We start from the raw sequence: 13199 nt of genomic DNA, 5'->3' as shown, positions 1-13199 counted from the left end.
TGAGGTCTGTTTATCCATGTAACACTTTCTGAGTTGCTCCAATGGTTTGGCGGCTTTCGCCCCCCCCCCCCCCACACACACACACACACTGTGAACAGTACATTTGGCGCACATATGAGGCCGCAAAAGCCTGCACAAATGCGCACTTTGCGAGAATTTGGGAAACCATCAGGAGTCCACAAATAATGCTGAATCAGAAACAATACCTGAAACAAAACACGACCTGTTGCTCGTTAGAAGGTCTTAGTTCATTGAAGTCCACAAACGCCCACTGAAAGCAAATGAAATGTTCAAACCACGTGGTAAAATGGATGTTGAGATTATAAATCAAAACAAAAAGAATTCTAAACTCACTTTTACCTAAAGCCTTAGGCTTATGGTACATTTAGACAAAGCAAAGCAAATTCTTTTGAATGAACGCGTTTTGATCCAATATTTTTGGCACCAGGGCACACCAGTGTTTCAACTTATTACAAATATCCAGTTTACTTAAATAAAGTCAGGAACTGGAGTCTACAGGCCAGAAAGGAAGGCCCTCAACAGTTGACCAACGCCAAATCACTAATCACTACACTTTATTTCTGTAATATTTTTTAAATGGATGTATGTTTTGGCACATTTACCAACTTCGAACAATGGAAACTGCTTTTGTGGTCCATTTTCTTTTAATTTGACAAATAAAAGGTTTCTAACTTGAAACATTTTGTCATTGTGAGATTATCTTTGTGTATAAGAAGTTTTGGAAAATTGTGTCTTGATCCCTCTAGGACTCACTTCACTTTTCTCATCCAACCAGCAGAAATAAGCCATCTCCCTTACATTTTCAGTTTTTGGAGGATAGTCCATCATAATACCCCTAGTATTATGATTTCCGATTGGTTCTGAAACAAATAGCTCCAAAGCTCCAAACTGTGGCCTGACACACCCAACTTTAAATTATTCAAGTATCAGGAATGAAATTATGGTATGCTTTGCTTCCGTTTAATATTCACTAAAGTTTTATTTTATTTTTTACAACGTGCCAAAAAAAATCACACATTTTTTAGGCCTTTACTTCTCCCTGATCCCCAGCATCACATCCCCAAGCACACAACTGCATGTTTTCCTTCTTTTGTCTAAGGTTACTGGATGGTGCGGAACATTTTCCGGAAAATTAGGAACATCTGTCCGTTATCACAGCTTTAAGCTGTAGCGCGTCTGGACACTTGGAAAACATTTGCACAGACCGCAGGAGCCAAGAGTTTCTCCGCTGGATGAGTTTCTCCTCAAATACCCTCCCCAACACTTGCGCTTCACTTTGGAGTTCCTGAGCAATGTGAGCCTGGGACGGAGCCAACATACATTCATTTAGTTGCAGATAAAATAGCTCTCACTTTTCCAATTCAATTAATGGGCCATCAAACTACTTCCTTCCGCCCCCCAAAATATGACATTTCAACACCAACTGGACATTCCGAATGTGCGTAAAAACGCACAAGTCGCGTAAATAAGATTTGTTCCGAATCTCAAATTAAAGGCAATTACACCAAGACTATGGACATGGGCTCTGTTTATGAATCTGGTTTGCCGAAAAATACTTATAGGATATTTTCATATGGATAAAGAAGTAAGATCCAGGAGTGCAGAGCAGGGAAATACTGCAGCCCTGTGCGCTGGACCGAGATTTGGCGCCGAGGCCAGGGCAACGGGGCCACACAGGACGGGAGGGGGAGCCTTCCCGGAATGCTCGCTGCTGGAGAGTCCAGGTATGTAGACGCGCACAGAGGAAGCGAAAATTACATCTCCTTTGAAGATGGCGTCGATATGTATTTTTTTCATTTATCATCAGGGCTGCTACTTAATTGCGCTTCTGCTTTCTAATGTATGCTGGAAAGCATGGCAGAGAAAGAGAGAGGTGAGGGAGAGATGACGGTGACACCAGGGAGGGAGGGTCCTCTGCAACCAATTCATTCCGGACACCACGTGTCCTCAGAGCGTGGGAAAGAGGCGAGCTTTTCTTCCCAGCAAAGAGCGGGGATCAAATAACACAGCGCTGCAGCGCGGAGCTCTGCAGAGCTGCGGCCGCGCCGACGAGGACGGGACGGAGGCTGTTAGGGAGCTATAAGGTTCCCTTTGTATGCGATCCAATAAAATATTTGACAGAAGTAGCAAGTTTAGACACTGTGCGCCCTGCTTTGCAACAGCGCGCGGCGGAGAGCCAAGATTCGCGCGTATCCACAAGTCAGCACGAGAGGAAAAGTGTCGTTAAAATCTCTTTATAATGAAGGGTTCTTCAGGATAGACATTTTTGTCAGCTCTTATTTTGGAGTCCCTGCTGTCAAAATAAGAACAGTGATAATCCATTTTTGTTTTTCTATACCGATATTTTTGTGCCTCGATTCCAACATCTGAAGCTCTCAATTCCACATATGTCACAGTGACAAATTAAAGAAAACTAAAGAGTAATTTTATATCTTTAAAATGTCATTCTTAAGAATTTTTTTAATTAAGTTTGCTTCATCAATAATGAATTTTTACAGACACACACAAAAATAATAATTGAGCTGACATTCCAGGGAACCTTGAAGTGACACCATCAGTCATATTGGAAAGGGAAAAAGCAACTATTTTTTGGAGAAATAATTAAAAGAAAGACCAAATATAAAGTGCCATTTTCTTTAAAACGTTTAACTGAAATATTTCCCTCAAACAGCTTCCACCAAACCTATGAAATATTGAGCTAAATTAACTGAAAAACTGTCAAAAAAATTTGTTTTCATAAAGTTTGATGTGTTTTATTCTAGAAACTTTATTTTAGCAAATTTATTTTGGTTTTAAAAAAAAAAGAAAAATAGTCATTTTGGCAAAAAATGCATTCGTTCTTTGAATGATAACAAATAAATTCACACATAAAATATTGATGGGTTGTCCAAACTAGTTTTTATATAGAAATATGTAAGATTTAAATGTAATTCAGAAGTCATCTTCATAGAATCAACTATGTGAGCTCAGAGGTAAAAATAAAACTGCTTTTATGAGTTACTTTTTAACAAATTAGACATAAGTCATGACTCGTACATCTGTTAATTTACCATCTAGTTAAAGTCTGTCACACTTCAGATTACATTGTTTCCCCTGCAGATTCCCACAACATTGTAAAACGACCCAGTGACTTGCTTTGTCAAGCTTTTCAAATGTTTCAAGAGGACTTAATCCAAACTGATCCCGACCTGCGAACAGCTACCATGCTCTGCTTGACAATTTGAAAGTCCACCCTTACAAAAAGTAATCCTGGATCTCTCTGCTCTCCCCGCGTGGAACGCCACATTCATCCGAGGAAACTCTCTCCGTCAGACCTGTCATTAATCATCAGCTGATTAAAAAAATTCAGTTACTCACACGCAGCATCACAACATTAATCTTCCTGTCAGTAATCATTCCCATTACCCTGGAAGAGCCTTGCATCGGAGAATTAAGTTTTGCATTGTCTATCAGGTTATGCAACAAACTATTTACGTGTCAAATAAATCACGCTTTAAATTGGAAATAACTTTCAAGTGACTTTAATAATTGTTTAGACAGCTCTAAATCAAAATGAAAGAAGAAGATCATCTGGTAAACACTTGATCATCAGGAACTTTTGCCGATTCTTTTCTTAACATAGTTGGCAAGGACGCTCTTCACCACAAAAACCAAGAACATTTTTGTGAAACACCAAAACACGTTGACCTGAATGTCATTTTTATGGTTTCCCGTGTGTTCAATGATGGACAAATATCAAGGGCTTCTGTGGTATGTGCTGGTTTGCTGGTGCTCGGCCTGGGAGCAGGAAACCTCCTATGCTAGTGTTACACCTGACAGACATCAGTGAAGCTCAGATGATCTCATCAATCTGTTCACCCTCACCTCTTCACCATCTGCTTAGTGGATTTAGAAACACCAAAAATCAAGAACATCTGCTGGCTGCCACAAGTGATTAATACTTGTCAGAAAATAACAATGAAACCAGGAGAAGTTTATTAGCTCATCAACCAACACAGTTTAACAGTGAAGACATTTATTTCTGACCAATGATTCTAGAAAAAAGGGAAAATTTTAGTTAAACATTACCAAACACTAAACAAATATCATCAAAATATTGATATCTAATTAAAATGCTACTAAACTCTAACAGAGTTGCACAAAATTGTATAAGAGTTCAGGTTTAAGAAAAAAAAAGGTGAGATTAAGAAAACCGAGCTATCCAGCAAGTGAAACTGCTGATCTTGCACAACCTACAAGTAATCTGTTGATCATGACATAAAAAAAAAGAATTCTGTGCAAACATGCCAGAGGGCAAATTCTTGTTTTTGTTGAAAGAATTTAAAAGTGGCAACAAAAAAGGTAAGATCACCTGTGGTTTCTTAGCAATTAGTTTTTTACATGATAAAAAAAAGAAACAGGAAGAATAACCTCAAAGCGTTGATCCATACTGCACAAATGTAGCTGCGTTACACAACAATCTCATTTTGAAATATGAACATATAGAGGTGTGCAGACAGTCTTTGTGCAGAAGACCAAGTTTATAACGTATAACAGCTGGAAGAAAACAAAATGGACCAAAACACCTGCGCACTTTGTGATTTGATGAATTTCACTTTTAATCTTAGTAGGAATACACTCTCTATGTTCTCTCTCTAGTTTCTTTCAGGACCAGGTTAACAGTAGAAGCTCTATATTAGGTTAGTTTTGCAGCGCTGCCTTAAGGGGCGCCTCAGTCGAGACGCTGTCCTCATCTGTTACGTGTAAGACTTCCTGGAACATGGAGCGGACACGGTCAAAGTGAGACCCTTCCCAGAACACCTTGCCACATCTGGTGCAGACATAGAACAGCAGTATCCTCGGCAGCAGGGCTGGGGGGACGGTGTGGAGCTGGATGGGTGACCCCCCGGGAAAGGTCAGGGTGTCGCGGTCCAGTCCTGAAAGGGAGGCCCAGCGACACTGTGAGGCATACCTGGGGGGCTCAGGGGTCACTTCGGGGGTTAGCGTGTCATCTTCCTGTTGACAGGATTTCTCTAGCGTGCAGTAAGAGTTCTCATGTTCTTGCAAATATCCTGCAGGTAAAAAGAAATAAAAAAGGATTCTTTAAAGAAGAACTTTTAAGCTATATTTAAAAAAACTTCTACAAACCACAAAACATCCAAGTGAAAGCGTCTTACAGAATTATTGACAGAAAAAAGGAACAAAGTGAAAGATTTTACCGTTTTCTGCGAGCATCCTGACCATCTCCGCCCGGGGAACAGCCACATACTGGTCACTGTTACACGCCTAGACAAACAAACAAGATTCTTTATCAACAGGGTTTAATACGGTGGCCCTGAAGGACAAATCACATTAGCTAATCACTCAACGTAAAACCATATTAAAGATCACAGCGACAATTAATGAAACTAACAAATATTAGAAAACAAATGTAGATTCTAGAAATACAAATTCCAGAAACTAAAAGTAAAAAAAAACATTCTAGAAAGCAAATGCAGTTTCCAGAAATCAAAATAAAGTGTAAAAAAATAATAATAAAGCAAAATAAAAAACATGTAAAAGGTAGGAATTATGGGACATCACTGATTGGATGATGACGTTTGAGTTTTGAAGAAGAGGGAAAGCAGAAGGATGTTTTACTTGAACTGTGGTAAAGAGTTGATGGAGCAATCACTGAACTTTTGCAGTGGCTGAGGCCTGAAGCTTAAAGAAGACATCACCAGGCAAAACAGCTTCCCATTGAAAAAGTGAACACATGTCACTATCTTTTACTTCAGATCTGTCCCATAGTACCTAAATTTTCATGGGTTTCTTATTTTGCTTTAGTTTTAACATTTCCTTTTGAATTACTTTTGTATGCGTCTTTTAAATGTTTCCTTATAATTTTTTTTCCAAGTTTTTTTTAAATTTTGCATTCCAGTTTTGAGCTAGATACCAGATCAGACGAGGAAAACCAAGAGGACCAAGAATCTGTTCGTCTACATGTGGATGCATCGGAATGAAACGGAGCAGGGAGCTTGTGGCCCATCGATTGTAGCTTCTACACCACAACTAGAAACTTTTTCCAACAGCATTTTGTTTCGTCTGCTCCTAATTCACAACAATTTGAATGAAGAATTACTCAGAAATGCAATTTTAAGCTTAATTTTGTACATAGATAATCCTCCAAAAATGCTTCAAGTACATGTTTTTCATTGAAGTGGTCTCTTTAAAACACTGAGGGTTTTCAACCCAAACATAAGCTCTGTTAGAATAGGCCTTATCATTATAGTGCATCTGCATTTAGATTTGACCTTTTTCTTTCATTATTTTTTCATGATTCTATTTCAGCCCACTATTGTAACAAGGCTGGATTCATAAGAATTTAATGTTTTTTGTTTTAGTAAAACAAAAGTTTCTATGGTAACACACAATGTTTATATTTTGACAGAAGGAAGACAAATAGTACATATAATGTACATATAATCTGATTATATTTGAACTTGTATTTTAGCCATTGATGGACGTTCACTTTGTGGCAAAGTCAAAGATTTGTTAAAATTTTGTTTACTTATTTTCTTGTTTCATGATTGAGGTACATCTATTTTTGTAGAACTGAAGACTGAAGATATTTCTTTGTGTTTTCTGAACATAATGTTTTTGCTGCCATATAAGTGGCAGCATTAATATAGTTTCGTTATCTGCCGGTTCTAGAGTAACAAGTGTCCGGCCTGTGTTGGATCAAGCCTAAGCGGGGTTGAAAAGCCAGTTTGCTTGTGTGGAACCATGCTCTCCAAATGTAGTCAGATGTTTTTCCCAGGTTGTTGCTTTAGTGCGAAAAGACCTAAGTGTTACAGAAAGAGCCAATTGGGGTGTGACCGTGTGTGTGAAGTTGGCGTTTATGCCTCAGTAATGTTCGCACGTCTATGCCGCCCTTTTTTCCCACAAGGTAAAGGTCTTGGTGGTGGGACATTAAGGACCCTTTGCCTGCCGGCCCCCAGCATGAACACACACTTGTCTGTAAGCCGTCCTGGCAGCGTTTTAGTGCTAAAATCCCTGTCAACACACCGGATCTCCACCCAGCAAACAGCGCTTCGCTCAGAAATGGGCTGTAAATCAAACCACGCTCGCAAGGATTATCCCTGATTAGTTCAACTCTTTACCTGGAAAATTCTAAAGCAAATTGTCTTAATCATCACAAAAACAAGCCTCCTCTTCAGCGTGCTCATGCAGAGCAGTCTGCCTCTGTGGTAATTGTGGTCAGTGGAAAGCAATAAGAGACAGTGGAGGTGTGGGAATAGCAGAGGTGTCTTCTCTGAAGCTTGTTTCTCCCTTAGTTCATGATGTTGTAATCCCTTTTCTGCTTCATATAACCACCGAGGACAACACTACCCACACAGACAAAACATCTTTAAATCTGTGCAGGTGACAGCCAGCAAAGCACTGTAAATGCATATACACATGGCTCCTGCATGCAAGTGTGGCGGCGGCGGCCAGGAAAACAGAGCACGCTGTTTGCTCGGCTTGAAGTTTCCCAGAGCTGAGCATGCCAGAACCTGCTCTGAACTCTCACGACTAAGATTCGGACAGGCAGGCACGCCATCTCAAACACACGCAACCTGGATAAAAATAATTCGATAATTATTCAAAACACGGAGAGCTACAATGGAGAACATCAGGAAGGGATCTGGGAGTTAAATAAATCAGACAGAAAGTCAAAGTATCTGGATTTAAATCACATTACTACACATCCCGGTGATTTGATCAGCTTTGTGGAGAACAGACATCAGTGAACAGCTAGTGTTTGTTTATACTAAATTCACTGGATTCTGCAGGTAAGATGCTGGTGCCACAAAATGTGGCTCTGGAGATTTTACAAAATAAAACTACAAAGAGTTTTGCAGAAAATAAAAAAAGTTTGATATGTTAGCTCCGCATATACAGCGGATCAGAACTCGGTTCATGGTGGATTCAATCCCTGTGCCTAAAACTAAAACAAGGCACATCACATTTCCGTGTAGGCAAGGAAGGAGGTAGACGAGCAAGCATAATAAAATATTTAACTGTTGCTGCTTCACAAAAGGTTGAGGCTGTTACCGGTTCCACATTGCTTGTACTCCCTCTGTTTGTTCTTTTTTTGGGAGGCTCCTGCATTGTCACTTTAAGAACCTTCTCTCTGTGTGACAACAAAGGCTATCTAAAGTGTGATAGTTTCAAAGGATGGGAGGTGGTGGAAAAAGAGGAGTGAATGGGGGATAGTAGAGAGAAGACAGCAAAAGGAGGGGTGGCAGTCCCCCCCCCCCCCTCTTAGTGAGCTCAAACTCACACACGCACGCACAGGGCTCTGCAGGCTGCTCCCATGGGAAAATTCAGAACCAATCTCAAAAGGCGGCGCTTCTAAGGCCCATGTAAGTCACATGGTTAGGAGCAGCCAATAGGGAATCTGTGATTTGATTCAAATTGTAGAATGTCAGGTAAGAGGCAGCGTGGGAACAGCAAAGGCAATGAGAGAGGGGAGCATTACCGGCACCTCGACTTAAAAAAATAAAAGCCCCGTGTTGCATATTTATGTGGTTTTCAGGTTGAGTCTTAGGTTAAGAAAATTTCAACACTTAATGCTGTTGTTTCAAAGAGGGAAAACGTCTTTTTCTATGGGGATATAGAGGTGAACTTCCCAGAAAGTGGACTAAAACCTTCCAGCTGGGGATTTATTATCGGCCTGTTTCTAGTAATCTCAAATGCATTTACTAAACTGACAGAAAATGTAGGAAATGTTGCAAAATACACTTCTCACTGAAACATTGGCCAAAATGGTATTAAATCAAATCAAGGATGATTGTGACAAAAGCAGATTCTGCTGGGTTTTACATTAAGAGTGATGGAACCAGAGACAGATGCATGTGGAGAATCTGTCAGTGGTTATTAAATTTGTCCGCAATGGTATTCTAGAGGAACACCTGATTGGTTTGCTTGTCCTCAGTCAGTTAAATGCGGAATTTATTAACACCCAAATTCTTGACCATCTTTCTGCTTCAGGTTATAGTGCAGCTGAAATTGTCAGTCAGTGCTATGATGGACCTTCTTTTATAAGTAGGGTCAGGGGTGGTGTTCAGGCCTTATTGCAGAAGAAGGTAGGGAAGAATATACCTTCTATCCACTGCTATAACCACCAGCTGGATTTGGGAGTGGTCCATGCAAAGTAAGCAGACCTATGTGCAAGAACCTTTTTTGATCTATCAGGATCTCTGCACTCATTTTTCTATCGTCATTATGTGTTACAGAACTATGATGTTCCCTCCCTAGAATGACTTTTGGGGATCAGGTGGACAAGCCATCATGATGTGACCAAATGCCTTGTGGAGAATCAGGATGCCATTAGGAGCATCCTGTCAGAGGTCACAGAGGACAGAGCTGCTACTGTTGACCTTTGCAACATCTGATGATGTTAAGGAGGCATCGTTTATTTGAAACCGGAAAGTTTCTTCTAAAAGTTTTGGCTTCCTTAAAGTCTGCAAATGCCATGCTGCAGCCTCTGTCTGTTGACCTGTGCTGTGCCTCAGAAGTAGTCAGTGCATCTCTGCAGGCTCTGAAGCAGACGAAGGATGAGGAGAGAGATTAATTAGTCAGCATGCCTGAACCAGCTGCTAAAAGAAAGAGAACGATGAGCTCAGTGCTCACAGGTAGTGCTGTCCACTGTGGGCCGTGCAGAAGACTCCATGACTCCTTGCCTGGCTCTGACGAGAGCTCTTTTCAACATTTTAGACATAGCCATTGTAGAGATGGAGACAGGATTTTCCAAAAGCAATCTCGACCTCATGAAAGCAGTTAATTGTCCTCAACCTCAATCTCACTCTTTTCTAAATGTTGCCATGTTAAGTCATCTGCAGAAAATGGCAGGAAGTGACAGGTACAAACTCTCCAAGAAGATTCTTGTTCCGAAAATAATGTTGGAAAAAGGAGTTCAATAAGTCTGATGCTGTCGGCAATGTAGAGTTTGTGGACCTCATCACTTTTTGCAAATATTTACATGGGTATAAGAATGCCTTTCCTCAGCTCCATCGTATGTATGTGACCTCCATTGTGATTGGTGTATCATCTGCATCATGTGAAAACTCTTTCTCTTACCCCCTACTGCTGCACCGCGCCACATGAAAGAAAACAAAATGTAGTTATTTTAGCTCATGAAAAGGCCATGACAAGAAACCTGGATATGGACGTATTTGTTAGGACTTTTGCACAAAAAACAGACGACTAATGCTGTAATGACTGATTTAAGCAATGCTGTGTGATCAGAACTAAATAAAGTGACCAAAAAAACAACATAAAAAAGAAATAAAAGAAAAAAAAAACTAAAAAGAATAAATAGCTAAACACATAGACAAACTTTAAAATATATCAATAAAAAAAGTGACAAAAAATACATAAAAATAAATGAAAAAGACAAAAAACTAAACCAAAATTTAACTTAAAATTGAATAAAATTAAGTGACACAAAGTATGTAATAAATAAATAAATAAATAAGATGTTGAACTATAAAGGAAAGAACAGAGATGGAAAAACAGACAGACAGGCTTAAAATATATTTTAAAAAATTTACTAAAACGCACAACACTTGATTTTAAATTATATTTGGAAATGGTTTAATTCAAGCAATAAAAACAAAAATAAAACAAAAGAAGACAAAAAACTGAAATATATATCTATTCAGAGATATATCAAATCTAGGATAGTCTTGAAATGATTGGAAAATGTATACACATACATCCACATACACATGTAAATAATTCAATTCTAATAACTCTCAATCATAAAGTGACCTACAGCTCTTACGCATGACACAGTGAAACCATGAAATAGTTAGTTTTTTAAAAGGAGTTTAATATGCCCACATGATGTTTGTCTTTACGGAGTAAACAGATGAGCAGCATCTTCAAAAATGAAAATATGACAATTGTGATGTGTAAAATGTTCTGTGAGATACCAGCTTTTTTCCACGCAAGTCAATTCATGTTAGTGACTGATCGGATTAAAATCCATCCAATTTTAGACTCTGTCTGCCTTCAAATTCAGCTAACAAACGGAAAAACACGACAAATGTGGAGGCGTCCCACCAAAAACAGAGGAAAACACTATGCCAGCTGGAAAAATCAGCTCCATTACAGCAGCATAGTGTAGAGTAGGGTAAGATAACGAAAGAAAGCCACCACGTGTTGTCTTTTTTTTCCTGGTTTCTCACGCAAGCAGGCATTCCAGGAGAGATGGCTAATCTCATTTATAGCACAAACGGGAACTTTTTTTTAGTGTAAGCACTTTTCACTGAGCACACTGAAAAGTATGCATTTTTTCTGTTGTCTTATCTTAGGAAAATAAAGCCAGTGACCTAAACAGGCGAGAAGGTGACAAGCTTGATGTGCTACAAGATGAAGCTCACAACAGAGAGCTGTCACAACAAAAAAGCTGTTTAAAAAAAAAAAAAAGAAATTACTTTTTGTTTTGCTGTAAACCTAACACCTAAGGGCCTCTTTCCATCAAATGCATCACGGAGATACTGCTGTGAACTATAAGACTATAGGAGTACTTTCCCACAGTCACCTGAAGGCATCTGGCCAGTATCTCAGCCAACAGTCTGTGGTAATTGCCAGCTCTGTTAAGTAACCATTAACACCTGACGGCAACATGAACTTGGACCACAGCAAAGCCTGTCAGGGCTTGACACCACACACCTTTCTGTGGCACGCCTTGCTAAAGCGCATGCACGCACGTGCACGTAGCTATATCTACTACAGGCATTCAGAGTTCGTAGGAGCTCACTTCCCACTCTCACACGAATGCACACCCTCGGCTGAGTCATGGTTCACCCACTCGTTTCACCTGCCCAAAACAAATACTGATGTCATGGCTAGGCTTTTCCCGCTTTTCCCAGGAATACAAATACTAAATGGAGCATGACTGCATAAACCTATTGTTTATTCTACGCTGCACATTAATCACAATAAAGGACGCAGAGCAAATCAATTTTAAAGACGGTCAATTCAACAAACAGGATGTGCCATATTTATTACTTTTTTTTCATTTTCAACAAACGCTGTTCCTGATGATCTTCAGTCATTTACTTGAACACATCTCGTATTTCTTTAGATGTTGATTGAGTAAAATTTCAAGATTTGATCTTTTTTTTAAAATACTGTACTAATATCAATGCAAGTTTTTAAAAATGTTGCTTTTATTCAACTGAAGAATGCAAATAACAGAAGCTTCAATAGCAAAACTAACAGAAAGTGGCAACAAATTCAACTCCACTAGCATCCTGTTCAGGTAAATGAACGGATTTTAACTCATATTATTTGTAAAGTTACATTTATCATTTTTCAATGTGTTTCAAATATTAAAGTATTTATATTATATTTCTGAATTTGTGGAGAAATATTAAACCTTTCTTGCTCATTCCATCAACTTCAATCTGTATAAATGTTGGAAAAACTGTATTAAGAAAACAGCTGAGCTTAGATCAATCTCCTCAGTTTGGCACAGTGCTGTACATTCATTCTGCATTTCTATTCTTCGTCCTATACTTTTAAAGGACACTTGACCTTTAACACTCTCACCATCTTGAGCTAAACTGATATCTTATCTCTTCTATGTCTTTTTTGGGGGGCTCCAGCAACCTCATATGAGAGCTTCTTTAGTTTCTGAGTATTTTCTTCTTTAGTTTTCAGTCACCTCTGACCTGTTGTTTTCCCTCCTTTTCTCAGAGCACTATAATTTTTCTCTTCATAAGATGCCAGAGGATTGAAGTTTGGTTGAAGCCAAATCAAGAAACACAAGCTGAAAAGTTTTTTTGGAAACGCTGCTCACTGTGCCCAGAACTCTGTGGCCGGACCTGAAAACCTGAGGTAAAATACTAAAACGTATAAATGTTGCAGAATTGAAGAAAAATGAAGCAGGTAAACAGAGGAGTGCTGCTGACAAAAAGAAACATTTTTAACACAACACATTTTCTGCCAATTTTTCTAAACAGAACAGTTGTAGCATCAACCGAGGACCTTTAATGATCGCCCAAACAATTTTAGGGAGAAAGTTGTTTTTTCAATGAACAATTGAACTTTCCAGAAAACATTGAAATTTCAGGAAAACACTTCCCTTAAGAATATCAGAGAAATCAGATTCAGCTTTGCTTTCTGCAGCCTATCTCTTTGTACAAGCAGCACTTGTAATCTGT

The 13199-nt window shown here is 39.1% G+C and overlaps 1 protein-coding gene across 4 annotated transcripts in view; it reads right to left on the bottom strand.

The window, feature by feature from the left end:
* Positions 1–3973: 3973 nt before the first annotated feature.
* exd3 (exonuclease 3'-5' domain containing 3) overlaps positions 3974–13199 on the bottom strand; it is a 47469-nt gene continuing 38243 nt past the window's right edge. For all 4 annotated transcript variants that reach the window (XM_078955794.1, XM_078955795.1, XM_023960627.2 and 1 more), the window contains exons 20-21: positions 5220–5286; positions 3974–5072 (exon numbers count right to left, since the gene is read on the bottom strand). In XM_078955794.1, coding sequence (XP_078811920.1) covers positions 4702–5072; positions 5220–5286 — 438 coding nt within the window. In that variant the 3' untranslated portion in view covers positions 3974–4701. The remainder of the gene's footprint in view (positions 5073–5219; positions 5287–13199) is intronic.

Source organism: Oryzias latipes, chromosome 12 (genome assembly GCF_053564925.1).
Source record: "Oryzias latipes strain Hd-rR chromosome 12, Olatipes_Hd-rR_3.1".
Taxonomy (NCBI): Eukaryota; Metazoa; Chordata; class Actinopteri; order Beloniformes; family Adrianichthyidae; genus Oryzias; species Oryzias latipes.
Note: the sequence above shows the minus strand (reverse complement) of the source record. Positions and strands in the feature narration are given on the sequence as shown.